This window comes from Scleropages formosus, chromosome 11 (assembly GCF_900964775.1).
Source record: "Scleropages formosus chromosome 11, fSclFor1.1, whole genome shotgun sequence".
In the NCBI taxonomy this organism is placed as follows: Eukaryota; Metazoa; Chordata; class Actinopteri; order Osteoglossiformes; family Osteoglossidae; genus Scleropages; species Scleropages formosus.
Genome location: NC_041816.1, coordinates 389437 through 407739, shown reverse-complemented (window position 1 = coordinate 407739; position 18303 = coordinate 389437). Strand labels below are relative to the sequence as shown.

At 45.9% G+C, this 18303-nt stretch overlaps 1 protein-coding gene across 2 annotated transcripts in view; it reads right to left on the bottom strand.

The window, feature by feature from the left end:
- Positions 1-217: 217 nt before the first annotated feature.
- LOC108934664 (uveal autoantigen with coiled-coil domains and ankyrin repeats protein-like) overlaps positions 218-18303 on the bottom strand; it is a 37688-nt gene continuing 19602 nt past the window's right edge. For both annotated transcript variants that reach the window (XM_018752666.2, XM_018752667.2), the window contains exons 3-19: positions 16607-16695; positions 15721-15785; positions 14787-14844; positions 14288-14358; positions 13813-13919; positions 13095-13276; positions 11296-11333; positions 9709-9765; positions 8868-8975; positions 8689-8721; positions 8037-8129; positions 7787-7817; positions 7547-7596; positions 2980-5685; positions 2389-2541; positions 1584-1649; positions 218-1374 (exon numbers count right to left, since the gene is read on the bottom strand). In XM_018752666.2, coding sequence (XP_018608182.1) covers positions 1303-1374; positions 1584-1649; positions 2389-2541; positions 2980-5685; positions 7547-7596; positions 7787-7817; positions 8037-8129; positions 8689-8721; positions 8868-8975; positions 9709-9765; positions 11296-11333; positions 13095-13276; positions 13813-13919; positions 14288-14358; positions 14787-14844; positions 15721-15785; positions 16607-16695 — 3979 coding nt within the window. In that variant the 3' untranslated portion in view covers positions 218-1302. The remainder of the gene's footprint in view (positions 1375-1583; positions 1650-2388; positions 2542-2979; positions 5686-7546; positions 7597-7786; positions 7818-8036; positions 8130-8688; positions 8722-8867; positions 8976-9708; positions 9766-11295; positions 11334-13094; positions 13277-13812; positions 13920-14287; positions 14359-14786; positions 14845-15720; positions 15786-16606; positions 16696-18303) is intronic.

Here is an 18303-nt window from a genome sequence, read left to right as displayed (position 1 = left end):
AATTACCCAAAAAAAAAAAAAAATATATCTGTGAAAAGGCACAAAAAGTTTTACTGAACCTCCAATGCATCGCTACAAGTTAAAAGCTAGAGGAAAATTAAGCAGCAACTTGGCCTGCCAAGTCGCTCCACAAGGGGGCAGCCTCACCCCAGCTACACACACACACACACTCACTCTCACACTCTCTCTCACTCACACACACACACACACACACACACACACACACACACACACACACACACACACACACACACACACAGAGAACTTAGCAGAGCACTGCTACTGGGACTCAGAGATGACTGACCTTTCCTTCTCAAGGAAGACATCATGAGTGTTCAGTGAACCAAATCCAGCACCTACATCTAGAGGCACCGCGGTTTGTTGTGGGTCACAAGAGAGCTGCCTCACTGAGGGAGTGAGGACACTGCCACTTAGGTACTTCTCTCTGCGACAGCTGAGGCGGCTCTATGGCAAGTCAAGGTGAAGGTGAAGTAATGACAACAATAATCATCATGATGGTAACAATATGCTACGTGGTGCTCAGGTACATATTACAAGTTGAGGAAGGTGCGTCCCAGATCCTCGGCGTACAACAATGCTGCGAAACTATGCACGATGCGGTATGAACAAGGTACGCAGACTGGGTACAGCTGATGCACTGCGACCGTGGCTGCGGCAGGACTCGATAGCTTTGACTAGACTGTAGAGTCACAGGGCAACAAGAGTTCAGTAGTTTTAGCAGGTAAATAATGCACTGTTAATGTTCACAGCCATTTCATGTAAATCAATTGAAAGTGATCAAATGATGCAACCAAAACAAAAATGTAAGATCTATACAGGCCACATAATTCTTTATCGGCCTTTGCAAGAGAATTTGAAAAACAAAGGAAAAAGCCATCCACGGTGCGCTTTACCCACTTATTTTCCGTACCATATTCATACCACCTAAACGTCAGTGTAAAAGTGTTCGAAGTCAATAGAGAGTGACCCAACAGTCATGGATGCATTTAACTCAGATGTACAAATAATCCCCAGTAAAGCAGGAAAGGCTAGACGAGTACTGAATGAGCAACCCCTGGTCATCCTGCCATCTACAGTACCTTTTCCCCTAAGAACACCACACTCTGTCAAAGCTCCCAGCTCTCTCAGTTTGCCTGAAAAGTACCACTGACAGGTGACAAGCGATGAGAGTATTTTTGGTTCATTGGCTGCAAAGTGAGGGTTGCGAACAGGACTCGCGTCAATCGGGTCTGGCCGCTCGGCGATGGGATCCCTCCCGCGGGCGCCTCCTCCTCGCTGCCGCTAACACACAAACTGCTGCCTCATGCGGATGATCTGGAGCAAGGCGGCCTGCACATCCTCATCCATATGGCCCTGCAACACAGCGCAGGCTCAGTCAGCCCCCACGGCGGTCGGAGAACCCGTTGGCGAAAACCCGTTCCTTCCGCCGGCCCACATTCCATATGACACGTGCTGGTCGACGCAACCCTGAAGTTCAGAAGCTACATCATTTGCAACAGGGCACGTCTGTCACACAACCGAACCGAGTACGTTCGGCACATTCGCGGAGCCGCACGTCGTACCTGCGCCGCGCTGAGCAGATGCGTTCGATAAATGGAAACCACCTCCCTGTGCTGCCGTTCAGCATCCTGCGCGGAGACAGAGGACAAAAGGCTGAAATTGTGAAAGCACTACACACTAAGTAGACAGTGAGGCACCGCATGTCATCCTCAACTTAAAGGGGGAAGAAAAAAAGTTCACGTTTTCACAGAATTAAATCACGTTTTTCAGAGGAAACTGGAAAAAAAAAGAATGCCAAAAGGACAGAATTTCTTTAAATTAATAAAGAAAATAAAACATTTTTCACGTTGTACATTTCCGCCCTCGAAGGAGCTCAAGTGAATTCACATACAGGCCAACCATCAGTTGAAGGCAGACATAACGGGCAACTCCAGATAGGAAAGTACTGCAGTTTCTTGTAATTTAGTCCCAACTGAGTTGCTCCGATTCAGAATTCTCCCATATCGGAGAAATTTTCTTCTCGATCGTTTACCTTTTACGAAACTGAAAAAGCTAAATTTGTTAAAGTCTTTCTGTGTAAGAAGTGTGATAACCTCCCTTCAGAAAGGCACTCGCTAGTGTATCTTGTACTTTTGCACCATTTACTCCATCGTATTGCGCTGCATCATATTCATTCTCTCACGTGGCAACAACAACAGTTACTTTGCTCGATATGGGCGTCACGGCGAACGCCGACACCCACTGATGGTCTTTCCTGAACACGGCAGCAAGGAAGACCTTCCCTGGGAGCGCGCTTGTACGAGCGCCTCCGACACGGGGCGAACGGGGCGCGGCGGCGCAGCCCTGCCACCAGGGGGCGACACTCACGGCCAGCTGCTGCTGCAGGCTCTTCACTTGGGCCTGGAGGGCTTCGGCGTGCTGGTTCTGCCTCTGTTTGGGCGTGTTGCCGGCGTAGGCCAGCTGGGAGAGGCCGTTGAGAGCCTGCTTGAGTCGCTCCACGTCCGCCAGCAGCTCCGTGATCTGAACACGCAGACGCGGCTGCTCAGACCCCAACGACCAGACAAAGCATCCAAAACTGACCGCAGACGGACAGTCGATATACAAACACGAAAATATGAAGCTGTGAATATCGGGGACACGGGGCATTTCAACAACCCAGTGGAGCATTCTTCATGTTATTTCTGTGTAATAATGTGACAGAAGCATTATTAATTCTACCTCATACGACCTACAGTATGTCCAAGGTAACTTTCAACGCTACATACAGTATACTCATTCACAGAACAATTTCCCTCTCTCACACACGACGATTTAGAGCCACCAACTGATGTGAAACATCTTTGGACTGTGGGAGGAAAGCCGAGCAAACGTGGGGAAAACACGCCCCCCCCCCGTTGTGTCACTGTTATAAATGTTCTGCATACACTTCTCAGAAGAGTTTGAAAGAAGGGTAGTTACCTTCTTATCTTTCATTTCGGTCTGCTCTGAAGACATTTGAATCCTCTTCTGCAGGTCCCCTATGGTGCTAAGGGAGTCGTCATACCTCCTCTTCAGCTCCTTGATCTCATCCTCGATGGAGATGCTCTTGGCCTGGAGGGCTTCTGTCTGCATCCTGGCCCTTGCTTCGCTCTCCTTCGCTTGGGCAGCCTCTCTGTACAGCTCCTCGTACTGCTCGTTCACAACTGAGAGCCTCTCCCTGAGAGCCACCACTTCTTCCTCAAACTTCTGCCTCTCCGCCCCAAGCGACGCCACTTCTTCCACCCCTCTGCTCTGGAGGTCCTGCAGGGTCCTAGTGGCCCTCAGCAGCTCGGACTGAAGGGAGGCCACGTCCTCTGACCTCTGCGCATTGCTCTCCTCCGCCTCCCTCAAGACCAGTTTGAGGTGAGCCACCTCTTCCTCCAAGGCCTCCCTGATGCGGACTTGCTCCGCAAGCCGGGCAGCATCACCGCTACGGGCCTGCAGCTCCTTCTCCAGGGCACCCGCTCTGTCCGCCTCTCTCCGGTGGGCCTCCGCCGCTCGTTCGCACTCCTGCCTCGCCTGCTGGAGGCTGCCGTTCAGGGACTGCTTCACGGCCTCGAACTGCTCCAGCGGCACACGCTCCGTTTCCAGCTTGTGCCTCAGGCTCTGAATTTCAGCATCGCACTGGGCCTTCCTCTCCTCCAACTCAGTTTTCTGAACGCTCACATCCTTGCACTGTTTTTCCAGGTCCTCCAGTCTCTGGCCAAGCCCTCGGTACAAGCGCTCTACTTCCTGATACTTCTCAGCTGGCACAAAGGCCTTCTCCATCTTCTCCTGCACAGACGTCATCTCCACTTCCAGCATCTCCTTCTCCCGCTTGTGACATTCTCCCTCCTTCTTCACACGGTTGTACTTCTCCTGCATCTCTGCAAGCTGCTCGGTTAAGTTCTTCAGAGAAGCACTGAACGAGAGCTCTCTCTCTTCAACAACGGCCAGAGGAATGAACCTCGACCGAATTGCCTCCTGAATCGTGTCCAGTTCCTTCTTTTGTTCCTCTATCTCTTTGTGAAGCTTATTTGTTTCCTCCTGGGCAGACTGGTATTTCAGCAAGGCCTCCTTTTCCCTGTTCTCCATTTCAGAAACGGCACGGCTCAACTTGCTTTTCACTTCTTCGTGTTCTTTAAAACTAACGTAGTCCTTTTCCAAAGTGGTCTGAGCACCTTGCAGTTTCTTGTTCAACGCCTCACTCCTTTCTTTCACTTTCCCCAACTCATCCTCACTTTCCTTGCACCGCTTTACCATACTGGAAACTTGACACTTTGCTTCCTCCAAAGCTCTACTTAACTCATCTTTCATTTTCTCATGCTCGCCTCTCGGTACAAACCCTCTCTGCAAGCTCTGCCTCAGGGACGTGTACTCAGCCACCACCTTGTCCAGCTCTTTTTCCTTGTCCTGACACTGTGCCTTAAGGAGTTCCAGCTCCTTCTCCAGCTCTCCATTATGAGCCGTCAGCGTTGCCACCTCCTGATCCAACCTCTCCTTCTGGATGTACTGACTCTTCAGGTTGGTCACATTTTCACACAGTGTGGCCCTCTCTACCTCAAGCTTCTTTAGCTCTTCCTCATCCTTGTTTCTCTTCTGCACAGCTTCTATTAGCTGCTTGTTAAGGTCCTCTATGCTGTGGTTGAGTGATTTCTTCAGCTCCTCGTGGGACTTTAGGGGCACATACTGAGTTTGCATCTTCTTATTCAGGTCCTGAACACGTACCCTCAAAAGTTCCCTCTCTTTTTCAATCTCCTCCACCTCTCGGATAAGCGCCTGGCTCTTGGCAGTTACATCTGTCAGCTTCTTCTTCAAGGTCCCATTCTGTTCCTCTAGCGCAGCCCTCACTCTTTCATGCTCCGTCTGGGACACAGTTCTCTCAGCCCTGGTCCTCTGACTGTCCAGCTCCCTGTGGAGCTCCGCTGCCTCCTCAAGCACCCTGTCGTAGTCCTCCCTCACCTCTGCCAGCTGCTTCTCCTTCTCATCTACAGCGTTGGTAAGAAGGTTCTTCATGTTGTCAAACTTCTCTGTAGGGACCATGGACATCTGCCCCACCTCCAGCTCCTTCACGAGAGATTCCATGTCCACCAGTTCCAGGGTCAATGCTTCCTTGTCCTTCTTGGCATTCTCCAGCTCTTTCGTCAGCCTCTCCGTCTCTTCTGCCAGCGCTCCCTCGCTCTTCTTGTACTCTTCCAAGGCCTTCTCGCTCTGTTTCAGCTGATTACGCAGTCGACCCACCTCTGTCGAGGCTCCCTCGTACTTTGATTTGACATCCTGCAGCTGGACCCTCAGGTCTTCCAGCTGCTGGCTGCTCAGGCGCTCCTTTACGGCCACCACGTGAGACTGCAGCTGCTTCACTTTCGCCTCAGAGTCTAACATCCTCTTCTGTACGTCACTCAGGGCCTCTTCCAGCTCCCGCACCTGCCGCTCCGATTCACGCTTGGCGGCGTCTCGGCTCTGTGCCAGCTCCTCGCACTCCTGGATCTTACGTGCGAGTGATTCCTTGAGCCTTCCAGCCTCCTGTTCTGCAGCCTCCCGACTCTTTCTCACCGCTTCAAGTTCTTTGCGCAGAGCCTCTGCCTCCCCGGCCGGAACCATGCCCGGCACCGTCAGCTCCAGGGGGCGGGACACGGATCGCAGCGATGCGGGACCTGACTGCAGAAGCTGAAATGGGGCACAGATGTCAAAATGTTCAGCCAGTGTACGTTTTTAAACGTAGTTCCCCGCGTTTTGAATTTTACTCAAGTTTTAAGTAATTCTTAAGAAATGTGCCAAAGTCAAGGGTAGACTATGAAAGTACATTAGCCTTAGCCTCAATTTAAAGCTTATCCCTAGCAGTGAAAATACCTGCGGACAATAAGCTTGCTAATCGGAAATTTCTCATTTCCCGAGGACGAAACAGCACACACTTTAAAATGAGAATACAAACGTTTACTTAGACCCTAGTGATTTCCCTAAGCTTTCTGTACGTTATCGCAACCACTGTCTGCACGTGTCAAGAAGCTATTAAATTTCATATCCAAATGCATTACAGGCAGTCCCCGGATTACAAATGAGTTCTTTTCCTGAGTCTCTCTTTAAGTTGGATTTCTACGGAAGTCGGGACAGTTAGGTACGGTTCATGGCCAACGACAGTCAAATGTTTGTCTTAGTATATTGTACTCGTGAGATGTCCATTGGTTCATACTGGCGGAAAGTAAACTAACTGCACTTAAGGATCACGCATCTGCATCCAAGTCTCTCTTCCTGCTAATGTAATGTAACATTGTATTTTCTACGGGATGTACGTCGCTTTGGAGAAAAGTGTCTGCTAAATGAATAAATGTAAATGTAGTATACTGTGTACCTTTTTATGCATAAAAAAAACAAAGAAACTTCTGGATACACAAAACATCTCTAACATAATAAGTGTAACTACAGTATTTATAATAGATAGAGGAGGAGTAGAGAGAATGTGTGTCTGAAAAAAAAAACATTAAAGAAACTGTAATGTTTGCTTTTCCAGTGTTCACTGCAGTGTTTCACCTTTTTCCGATCACTTTATTATTTCCACTTTAGTTTCAGTCGTGATCATTTTCCTTTTCTTTGATGCATCACCATCGCTTGCATCACATTTAGGCTTTCGTCCATTGTTAGGAGAGTAAAAAGAAAAAAAAAATTAAAGCGAAATACCCCAATACATGAGACACTTAACAGCCACGTGGTCCGTGTCACACCGAACAGGCAGGAAACTGAGGTGTGTGTGTGTGTGTGTGTGTGTGAGTGAGTGAGTGAGTGTGTGTGGACCCAATCGCGGGACCTTTATTGTTGGTACACAAGGGAGCAGGTGAGATTTGTGGTCGGGGACAGGTGCGGGTCGGTCGATGCACAAACGTAGGTCTCGGGGAGAATCTGATGTCCTCAAGGAGGTGATGCAACTGTCAGGAGTCGTGAACGTCGGCAGCAGGAACGAGGGATTGAGGAGAACGAGGGACTTGGAAGGACGGGTACGTTGTCGTGGGTTTACGCATGAGCGCCAGACAGACAGGTTTCTCAAACGAGATTCGGCAAGCGGCTTCGTTATACCCCACTGCTGTGATTTCGGGCAGGTGCGGACGTTCGGGGCAAGGTTGCGGGCGTGACAGTCCGACTGAAAAGAATGAAGTCTTACACGCCCACGAGCCGACAAATCGCTGTAGACGCAATGTTTTGACGCACGTCGCGAAGCAGCGCTCACTCGTTATTACAAATCATTGTATGTACAGTAACTCAAATTTTTAATATAGCGGGCTTTACGGAGGGGTTCGTAACTACGGGTTTTACGCAAGTCGGACGTTCGTAACCCGGGGACCGCCCGTACAGCCGAAACAGGTGAAGTTCAAAGCAAGACAGAAAGACAAATTTATTTGAAACAACATCTAGCTAACAGGGGGGTTTAAAGCCAAAACCACCTAGTATATTTTCCTTTTGGTGGCTTTTTTTGCAGGCTACTGTAACTTGTGCTCCTGTGTTTTTACAAAAAAAAAAAAAAAAAAAAAAAACATACCGATGCAGAATCCAGGCTTTGAGACTGTTTTACCAGGATGTTGTCTTTTCCTGAAAGGAAAGGCAAAGATACAACTACTTCATAAATATGTAATAGCCATTCATCACATCTCAATTTCCTTCACATAACACAGTATAGAGGGGGGGGGGTGATCTGTTCCGTCTGTCTATTTGGACGAATGAAACATTTTCTTTTTGCCATCAAGACCATTTTACGCAAAAAGGAAAAGGGTTCCATTACCTTTGATAACAGACTGGCCTGAATAATCCCCCTGAAATTACAAATGGCATAATTCATTACATTCCTAACCACACAAAAAACACATCATATTGTACTGCACAACTATCGCATACTAAGCAGAAAGAACTGCTTGCTCTGCCTTGTCACAGGGTTATTATGAGGTATAACAACAGGGACAATGTGGCAAACTGACACGGTTCATCTGCGTTTTGCAGCAGAAGCAGGAGTGATGCTTGAAAGGATGACTCACCAGGGGACTCTTTAACTGGACCTTCACCGTCTCTGGGGTACGGACACCGTCCTCCTTCTCCTTGGAGATCAGCAGCAACTTCAGTTGGTCTCTCTACAAGAGAACAGCAGGACGCAGAAGGTGTTGGATCTTAAGTGCAAAAAGCCACAGTGGTAAATCAGAGCAACTTCAGATATGCTGTGTGAAGCCACAGTTAAACAACTTAAGTCAGAAATATGAAATATTTTTTGGCTCAATAATTATTTTTAATATGTATTGAAAAAACAAGTTAATTGTATCCTGAATTTTCCCAAAAGAAAACATTTTCATCTGAAAAACCAAGAATTTACTCTATACTTAAGTCAAAGTCAGCAGTCACGGCATTCTTACACTGGAGATGTAAATGATATCATTTGATACAAAAAGAATCAAATTATAGCCTAGATCTTAAAATTACACACTCTTTCAAAGCAGTACATTTATATAGTATATGTACATTTACATAATACACATCTAGCGGCAACATAAATATTTATGTTCCTGTACAAGAGCTTGCTACTGCATTTCAAACTGAGCAGTAACTTTTACCACATTATAACCATGTTTAGCACAGAGAACTTTACTGGAAAGAAAAAAAAAAAAAGGACATGGGGTCAAAAACTGATTTATTTACCTCTTTCTGCATGTCTTCCACATTTAACTTCTCCTGCAAAATAATAAAAAAGACACGTTTCCATCTTTCCTGGGAAAACCTAGTGTCTTAATTTACCATATTGTTTCAGTTGTACAGGTTTAGGTTTGTTGTCCCGAGAAAACAGATGTGAAGCATTCAGCATAAAACAGTGCTGTTACCTGGCTGAGCTGCTGATGCAGTTGGTTGACCTTGTCCAGCAGGATTCTATGTTCCATATTAAGCTTTTTCAGACTCTCCTGTTGACTCTCATTCTTTCTCTCCAGTTCCTGCATCACTCATTGAACATCATTTGCTATTAGAACAATTTAAACAACGGCACTATGCAATAACCTTTCTGTGTTGCGTGCAAATGATACATGGCTAAAAATGTGTATAGTATGTATAAAAACAACGTAAAAGATGTATTAAGTGTGACTGATTCAATTGGGGGGGGGACATGGTGGCGCAGCGGGTTGGAGCAGGTCCTGCTCTCCGGTGGGTGTGGGGTTCGAGTCCCGCTTGGGGTGCCTTGCGACGGACTGGCGTCCCGTCCTGGGTCTGTCCCCTCCCCCTCCGGCCTTGTGCCCAGTGTTACCGGGTTAGGCTCCAGCTCCCCACAACCCCATATGGGACAAGCGGTTCAGACGATATATATGTGTGTGTGTGTGTGTGTGTGTGTGTGTGTGTGTGTGTGTGTGTGTGTGTGTGTGTGCGCGCATGTAAGAGAGGGGGATTCAAGTGGTGGGGGGTGGGGCGCAGTGGGCTTGGCTGGCTCTTGCTGGTCTGGGGTCTGAGTCCTGCTTTGGGTGACTTGCGATGGAGTGGCATCCCACCCTGGGTGTGTCCCCTCCCCCTCCAGCTCTACACCCTGTGTTGCTGGGTTAGGCTCTGGCTCCCCGCGACCCCGCTTCGGACAAGTGGTTTCAGACTGTGTGTGTGTGTGTGTGAGAGAGATTTAAGTGGAAATACAATCTCTCAGCTTCAAACGAGTGTTAAAAAAAAAAAAAAAATTCAACTCACATGTATAATTTGATCCTTAATGTTTGCTTCTGCTTCAATAGCCATTTCTATTGACTGCTGTAGAAAAAGCACATGACTTATTGCAGAAATTCCAAAAAAAAAACAGAATTTTACACAAGAGACAAATGAATGTGACTGAACACTAGATGGCAGTGGCAGCAACAGGGAATAAAAGAAAACGCGAGCAGCGGCAGACAAGGAAAAGGGTTATTTGAGTTCATCAATTCATCTAGTGTCACCAAGGGGGGGAAAAAAAAAAAATGACATTATAAGATTAATGCAATTCGACCAAGAGGAGTGCACAACGCATACAAAGAAATTTGTCCTCTTGAAAATAATGCAAAGTGTGCCTCAAGTGCCAATTTCACACGCAAAAAAAGTACAAATACAACAAAGTTTAATCACGACAGAACAGGATTGCTTGTTTGCTCATTGCTAACCAAGAGAAGAGTACTGATGGTAATGCCTGAGAAAGCGACAATGTGCAGGGTACGTCTAAGCCTGCCCGTGGCTCCAAATCCTAAAAAAATGACACTGTCAGAAGGACAAATGTATGGCTTATAACAGGTCCAAAACAGTGATTCTTTAAAACCCCAAAAATCCCCCGAAACAACACTGCTGATATAAATGAACGAGTAGGCATCAAATAAACTCAATGACATTGTTTTTGCATTGCATTGTCTACAACCGCTCCTCCCAAGCTGGGTCGCGGCGAGCCGGAGCCTAGCCCGGGAACGCAGGGCGCGAGGCCGAGGGGGGAGGGGACAAACCCTGGATGAGATGCCAGTCTGTCGAAGGGCACCCCAAGCAGGGGTCGAACCCCAAAGACGCCACACAGCAGGAACGGGCCAAACCCGCTGCGCCACCACGCCCCCCATTATTGAACTATAATATTTCTAGAGCGTACTGGGATGGTTTACACACGGTATAACGTGAACGTGTAACAAAAAACGAAAGAAAATGTAAAACATATAGGCACACTCCTTCGTGGTCTCATATGTGCTTCTACACATTTTTTTTTTTTGTCTGACGGCAGATACTAATTTTTCAGCAATACCCTGTGCGGTCGGCTCGTTCGGTATCAGTTCGCACGTACCGAGTTGTGTGCGGCGGCATGTGTTGACTTCACATCACACGGACAGAGAACAAAAGTGTTACAGATTCCTGCTGACCCACATGACAGTTTCCTAAACATGACCGCATCCATGTAGACCACATACAAAGGTAAAAAGTGAGCAAATATTTACATTCCTGTCAAGTTTTCCCCCCCACCAGGATGAAACGTTCACCACATCAGAGCGGTCCTGGCTGACATGCATAATGCTTTGTTTAAAAGAAAAGATCTCCTTCTGGTTTATTCCTCATTGTGCTGTACGCGCTCCACACGGAACTACCAATGGTGAACAGATGCAGAACTGCCAATGAATGCCTTCAGTGGATCTTTCCAGAAGGAAGAGGGGCAATGCACAAATAAAATAAGGTCTTAGTACTCAAAATAAAATCATTTCCTCGTGTTACTGAGAGAGTAGTCAGAAAGAGTACACATAAACATAAAACTGAATGAAGCATTAAAAAATGCAGTATTACCTGTCGCAATCTCTGCTCCATCTTTGCAGCTCCTTTGGCTTTCCATACAAAGGGACACAGGGGGAAAAAAAAAAGGTTAGTTCCCTAACATTTACAAGCGACTATTCTTCAGTATGGAAACAGTTGCAAGAAAAATTTTACTCTGCATAATTCATAAACCGAACTCAACCGGTGACATATAGGTGCGATGACCTTATTGAAATCTGTCAACGTAACGCAACACATAACTACAGACGTAAGCAGACAAAACAGAAAAACGTTGCGACCAACTTTTAATTTAAATGGCGTGTGTAGAAATGTGTTCATACCACATGTCGAAACAACAACCGTTTTTCACCTTTTTTTTTTTTTTTAAAAACACTTTGTTTTTAAGTGAACTTAGAGCCTGCGGGACTTCTTCAGACGATCCACCAGGCATGGATTTCAGCGGAGAGCCAGATGTAATCTTTTCAGAAGTCTCGAACCATACAGAGCAAGCTTAAAGTCAAAGGAGTGAGCAGAACAGCAATGGCTAACCAGCTGTAAATGCTGCCAGGATGGGAATTTACTCTCGTAGCACCATGGGAATGAATGAGACCAGACCTTGAAGTAACGACATAGTCACGACCCAGTCGGTTATTCCAGCCATGCTATTAAACTGTTATTGCCATCTTGTTTTTCAGTATGAATAATCCTGGTTTAGCGGGGGGCGCGGTGAGTTGGACCGGGTCCTGCTCTCCGGTGGGCCTGGGGTTCGAGTCCCGCTTGGGGTGCCTTGCGACGGACTGGCGTCCCGTCCTGGGTGTGTCCCCTCCCCATCCGGCCTTATGCGGTAGGCTCCGGTTCCCCGTGACCCCATATGGGACAAGCGGTTCTGAAAATGTGTGTGTGTGTAATCCTGGTTTATGAGGCCGCTCTCAGAGCAGGGAACCAGCATGCGTAATAAAGCTATAGTGCTACTGGACACACAATTCAGCCGTGAGAAATATCGCGTGGAAAGGAGCTAGGATGAGAATGGTAATGAAGTCATCTGCCAACAGACGAAAGCTTGACGTATTCACAGTTGGGCGCAAAGAATGTTGCCGCGCTGGCCAGAACAGTGACTACAAACAATAAGAGGGTGTTTTCTAAACGCAAACACATAACGCAAGTTGACATCAGTACGCTGAAGAGCTTTGTGTGTCTTGCACCACTGCAAAGAGCAATTATCTTTAATAAACGCTTATTAAAGAGTGAAGATTTATGTATTTTGTTGACAATACGGAAAACAATTTACAAACTCCCAAAGGGGGGGAAAAAAAAGAAAAAAAAAAAAAAAAAAGAAAAACACAAGAAAGACCAATTCGTGTTGGGAACAAGAGAAATTCTCCATTGGCAGAAGTGTCAGCAGACACACGCACACGACCTGCATTTTCCTCACCTACAGAGTCTGCACTTCTCCAGTACTAAGAACTACTTTTCAAATTTTACATAACAGTGCTGCCTTTCAGAGAAACACGATAGCCATATTCTTGCTTTTTCCTTAAGCAGGGAAAACCTGTCAGTTAATGAAATAGCCTAACATCATTTGGAAGAAAACACACCATACACCATTTCTTTGCCTCCAGCCACAGTCAGAACTGTTAAAACCGTTCCATCTTCACCAAGAACATCTTTATATAATAAGAGGAAAATGGTCTCGCTCATCAGGCAATTTTTTCCACTTACCAGACCATTAACAGAGATGTTACAAGCACTCCAACACACAGCACACCTTGGATTAAGCAAATGCAATTTTGTAATCTCACGTAACTTCGCCTCCGGTCAGTTCTGTCCCTCACCCTTTGCGGCACTCTCCACCGCGTTCCTCACCAGAGCCACCAGCTCGACGTTCTTGCTAAGGCGGGCATAATGGTAGCTGTCGTGTCCGAAGCCATCCACGGCCATGACATCCGCTCCAGCCCTCAGCAGGACCTCCACAGCATCCTTGCACACGTATTCGCATCCCAGTATCAGTGCAGTCCTTCAACAACAGAAGCAAAAGGTTAGAGTTCACCAGTAATTTGACCAGAAAAAAGGCTTCTGAGCTCTGGAAAACTTTCTTACACGTTAGACCATGTGCCCAACCTTTGAGTGAAAAGGAGAAACAAAAAATTTTGGCTACTTTGGCAGATTTCAAGAATACTTCACATTTGCTGCTTAAATGCAATGCTCTCAATGCATATTCTGCAGTGATTTATGAGTGGTTTTATTCAGTTTGAGATATGAGTATTTGTTTCTTTATTATAAGTTATACTAGCAATTTTTTGCATTTTCCCCCAGCTATATATAATCTCTAGAGATGGTCAAAACAGATTCCTCTGAGTTTTTACACTTAGGTTCTCTCTTAAACTGCTAAAGAAAATGTTTACCAAAATGGTTAATGCTTGATTACGTAAGGAAACACTTGAGAATATACTTGAGCACTGACTACTGCAAATTAATAAAGTGCTTAGGTGGCAAGAAGCTCTGGTGCAGTGACTGACAGACAAACACACACACACACACACAAAGCCATACTTGTTCTGCTTGTCCCGTACTGTGATATCTGCCCTGCGCTCCAGCAGTAGCTGGCAGATATGGGGGTGGCACATCTGGGTAGCCAGCACTAGGGGAGTTCGGCCATCCTGTGCACAGGGAGAACAGAAGAACGCAAAACACAGATACACCACCCAGCTAAAAATAAAACTAAGGCAGCTGGGAACTATTCATTACTATTATTAGTAAGCATGATGCATCACCGGTAAGGTCATCACTGGTGTCAAAAACAAAAGCAGCCTCTAACATGCTTAATATTTTGTACACAATATAATTGATGTTACGAGTCAACGACCAAATACGTTTATTAAAAAAGGTTTATATTCCATCGGCTAAACTGCATCAATACAAAAACGAGCGAGTACATCAGTCCCGATACACTGTAGTCCCAGCTTTCTGCACCGACAATATACACAGCCACATGTGACAGTGCTCTTACTGGAGTGTCCATACTCACAAAATCAGTAGCATTTACAGACGCCCCGCTGTCACAGAGGAGTTTAACACTGGAAGCACAGCCAGCCATGACTGCGGAGGTGGACAAAGTGGTATCAAATAACTGGTGCTTCCACCAATGAACATCCGTACAAAGCATCGTGCAAAAGACGTTGAAAAAAAGACCATGAATTGCAAACTTAAAATACACTCTGGCAAAGAACAATTTTCAACAGATATTTAAAACCCGCAGCGAAACAGAGATGCTGAAGGATATGCGTCTCAGTCACCCATCTAGAATACACCTTTGCAGCATGACGCAACTTTGTGTACAGGCAGGATTGGACGACCTTCTGCTAATTACAGATAAAAGCCAGAGTTTTACTGATGTATCAGGAGTGAGACCACGACCTCTAGAAGTTCCATTTAACATGGCAACCGTTTCCATCCTGCGCAACATCAGCCGAAGCTGATCAAATGCAAACCTTCTCCCGCTGACCCGAGGGGCTGGTACCGCTCACCTGCATCGTGCAGTGCCGTTCTTCCCTGCAGGTCAACATTCCCGACCGGACAATTATGCTGCAGATTAACAGGAAGAAGAAATAACGCAGATAAACGTCATGCACATCTCAAACTCTACAAGGGGACCAAAGGAGAAAGCTAAAAGGTTACAAGGTTCATAGAATTCTTCATCCGAAAAAGTGACTACAAGACATCTTAAAAGCTGTAGATGTAAAAAAGGGGAAAAATATTAAAGAACTCTTTCTGAAGTGGTCAGCAGACTCTTTTGTCTACTTTTAGAAAGGCTGGGATGCCACACTGTTGACAGCAGAGAGGTGCTGAGCCATGTCAACGTGCAGACAGCGCGCTGTCATGTGCGGGGGATCTCGGGGCTCGAGGCCAAGCTGTGACTCTGTTTGCACCGGCACCCTATAAAAACCCTTCTCTCTCTAGCAACAGGTTCCCAAACAAGCACTGGCGTCATATCACCGGGTAGTAAGCGTGAGCTGGGAAACTTAACGCTTCGGGGATAGCGGGATTTACCCTGGTTGTGGGATTCAGTCTGCCGGTAAGAGCAGAATGATGGCAGACACCCATTGGCTAAACTGCCGGCCGGCCAAGTCGACACCATTTAAACGCCACGGCCCTGCCGCTTACCGCCCGCGTGTCACGGTGATGCGCGGTTCCACCTTGGCGCCCGTCTACACGCTAGCCGCTAATGTTCTACGAGCGGACTGTGTCGCTCCCCACTGTGACAAAAACACGTCACACGCGAGTCGCAAAGCAACACCCCAAGGCGGCTGTTGACTTCAACACGAATAGATGCGCAGCTTGAAGATCTGGCACCGTGACAGCGTCCCGGAAATTAGCCGACGAAGCGCTTGCACACAAAGCACAAACCATAAAGAAAAAGTTCAACGGTTTTACGTGAAAAAACAGCAAACGAGTCCAAACCTGCAAGAGTTTCTGCACACAGAGAGAGTGTCCGTTCCTTGCAGCCAAGTGAAGAGCATTCTTACCTGAAAAAGAGCAGAAGGCACCTAATAGTGGAAAGAGAGGCGAAGAACTTTGCTCACTTAGAAGCATAAGACACGGACATGCTGGAAATTAATCTACAATTGTCAGAGATAGAAACACCCTACGGGACTTGTAGGTATCAACAGAACTGCCCTGTGTTTTCAGCAACAACGGCATGGGCGCAACATATGGCTCACATAAAAGCAGAGCCAAAGGCAATAGCAAGCCGGACCCTTTTAGCGCCACAGAAAAGTCCAACGCTGCAAAGAGAACGGGCCCGTTAGCTCGCGTTCTCTCTTGTTTTTGGTGTCCTAATATAATACCTGTGACTCTTTGGTAGCTTCCTTGTAAGAAAAGTGGATCAAATGCAAATTACAAGTGAACACTTTCAGCATTGCTGTGTTGTGTAACATTTCATTCCAACCAGGACCAGTATAAATAATCATTTTAACATCAGATCTTTTTAACTAAGAAAGTTCTTTGCCCCTCAAATATGATTAATGTATCTTCAGTATAACTATATTTTAATTGTAATTACAAACCCAACACACATCCAGCACTCAGGACATGCAGCAGGGACTACCCCCTTACAATAAACTCCATCATGTTAATGGGAAATTGGTATGCAGACACTCTTCCTCCCATCCTGCTGAAAATGATCAAATTGTTTTTTTCAATTAAAGAAAAAAACTGAATTATAAAATGTGCTATAGATTTTATATATACACTGGTACTCAAAATGTACTTCTTACACTTAGACAATGCGAAGCACGTGGTTTTTCTAAGAACTAGCATCCATGTTGGTAGGAGTAGTGCGTCTTACCGGCAGCATCTTTGGCGATGACATCGACACCGTGCCCAAGGATGAGGTTCAGACAGTCCAGGTGTCCTCTGGTGGCAGCCAGGTGGAATCTATGAACATAGATGTGGTGAGATTGCTTAACTTAAAAAAGAAATCTACACACCACAAACTTGGATGCATGCCAGAAGACAAAAAGAAGAAAATCAAAAACAGAGTAGCTATGAACATAGTAAGAGAAATTCTCACTGAATATGGCCTTTCATTTCCATGCTAAAACCTGGTTCATATTAGAAGGTAATAAGCTCCCTTACTGAGCTCACATTCTGGTTTTCAAATATTCAGTTTCCCATCTACACACATCTACTGACTTCTCACACCGAGTTACTTCAGGATTTCTCAAATATTGTTAGTTATGAAACCTTACAATTTCCTGAGTCTTTAACAGCTGTGTTGACAGAGATAACTACCCCCATGAGATGTTTTTACACCGAGACTGGTGACATCATCATCATCATCATCATCATCAATATTGTGGCGCACAGCACCGTGGATTTGGATGGGGCTCTCCTCTTTTTTTTTTTTTTCCCCCGCAGCAGACGCAAACACCCCCTTATATTCCCCGTAAGTCACCGAACGCTAACCAATAAACAATTAACACATTTCCCGCTCAGAAGAGTAACGCGGGTCGTTACAATATCATAACTTGGACATAGTTTTAAACAATGAAATAGGTGCATTATACAGAGATAAACAACTAAATGAATAAATGTAAATTGAAAATAAACAGCATAGGGACCATCAATGGTTTGCGCACTCCATCAAATCCCAAACAGCCAGGCCCACAGTAAGAAGACCAGGCTCGGCCATTACCCATCCAATCTATACAGTCCAAGGCAAACATTACTGCTACTACTGGCTTACAATAAAGGGAAAAGCACGGTATCAGCTCTGGATTAATCACCCAAACTTTATTTCCAAGATTGCTCCAAGGTTCCTTAGACAAGAAGCAGCCTTGCGGTTATAGTCTTCTCATTCAAAGAACCTTCATCTACAGAACAGCCCAGTTAGATTTTACGAGCGTGCAAAAATTTTATGAACGTAATGAGGCTGCAAACCACCCTTTCAGCCACATTACTGCCAGCGCTGCCACTCTCCACCGTGTTTTTTAGACCTGCTTCTCAGTAAGGTGGGATGATCTCAGCCCACCCTCATGGCCATGTGACTGGTTAAACTCAGCTAAAATTTCTCTGCTGGGACCACAGCCAGTCACACATTCTGCAACAGGTTTCTTCTCCTATTACCTTCACCAACCTATTATTTTGCTCCCTCACTTCCTTCTGCGCTCTAGGGTGCTGATGACAGATATGAAATTCACGGCAACTGGACAGCCTGTTCACCTAACAATAAATAACACTGTTACTTCCATGATCACCACCCACGTTTTTTTCCACCCCTGGGGACAATGAGTGTTATGAATTATATGACTGGGAAAGACTAGGTGCACTGCACCTTTAATGCAAAACATTCCTCATCAAATACTTAATATTTGCTATGCATTTCAATGTGAATTCTTTTAACATCAGAACTATTTAAACTTCTTATGAATTTTTTCCTATTTTGCCCCCACAAGAAGATTATTTAAAAACTCTATGCTGACTTTCCAATAAACTGTGCTGGCTCATGACTATTGCTACAAAAAATTAGGTGTACCCCATCAA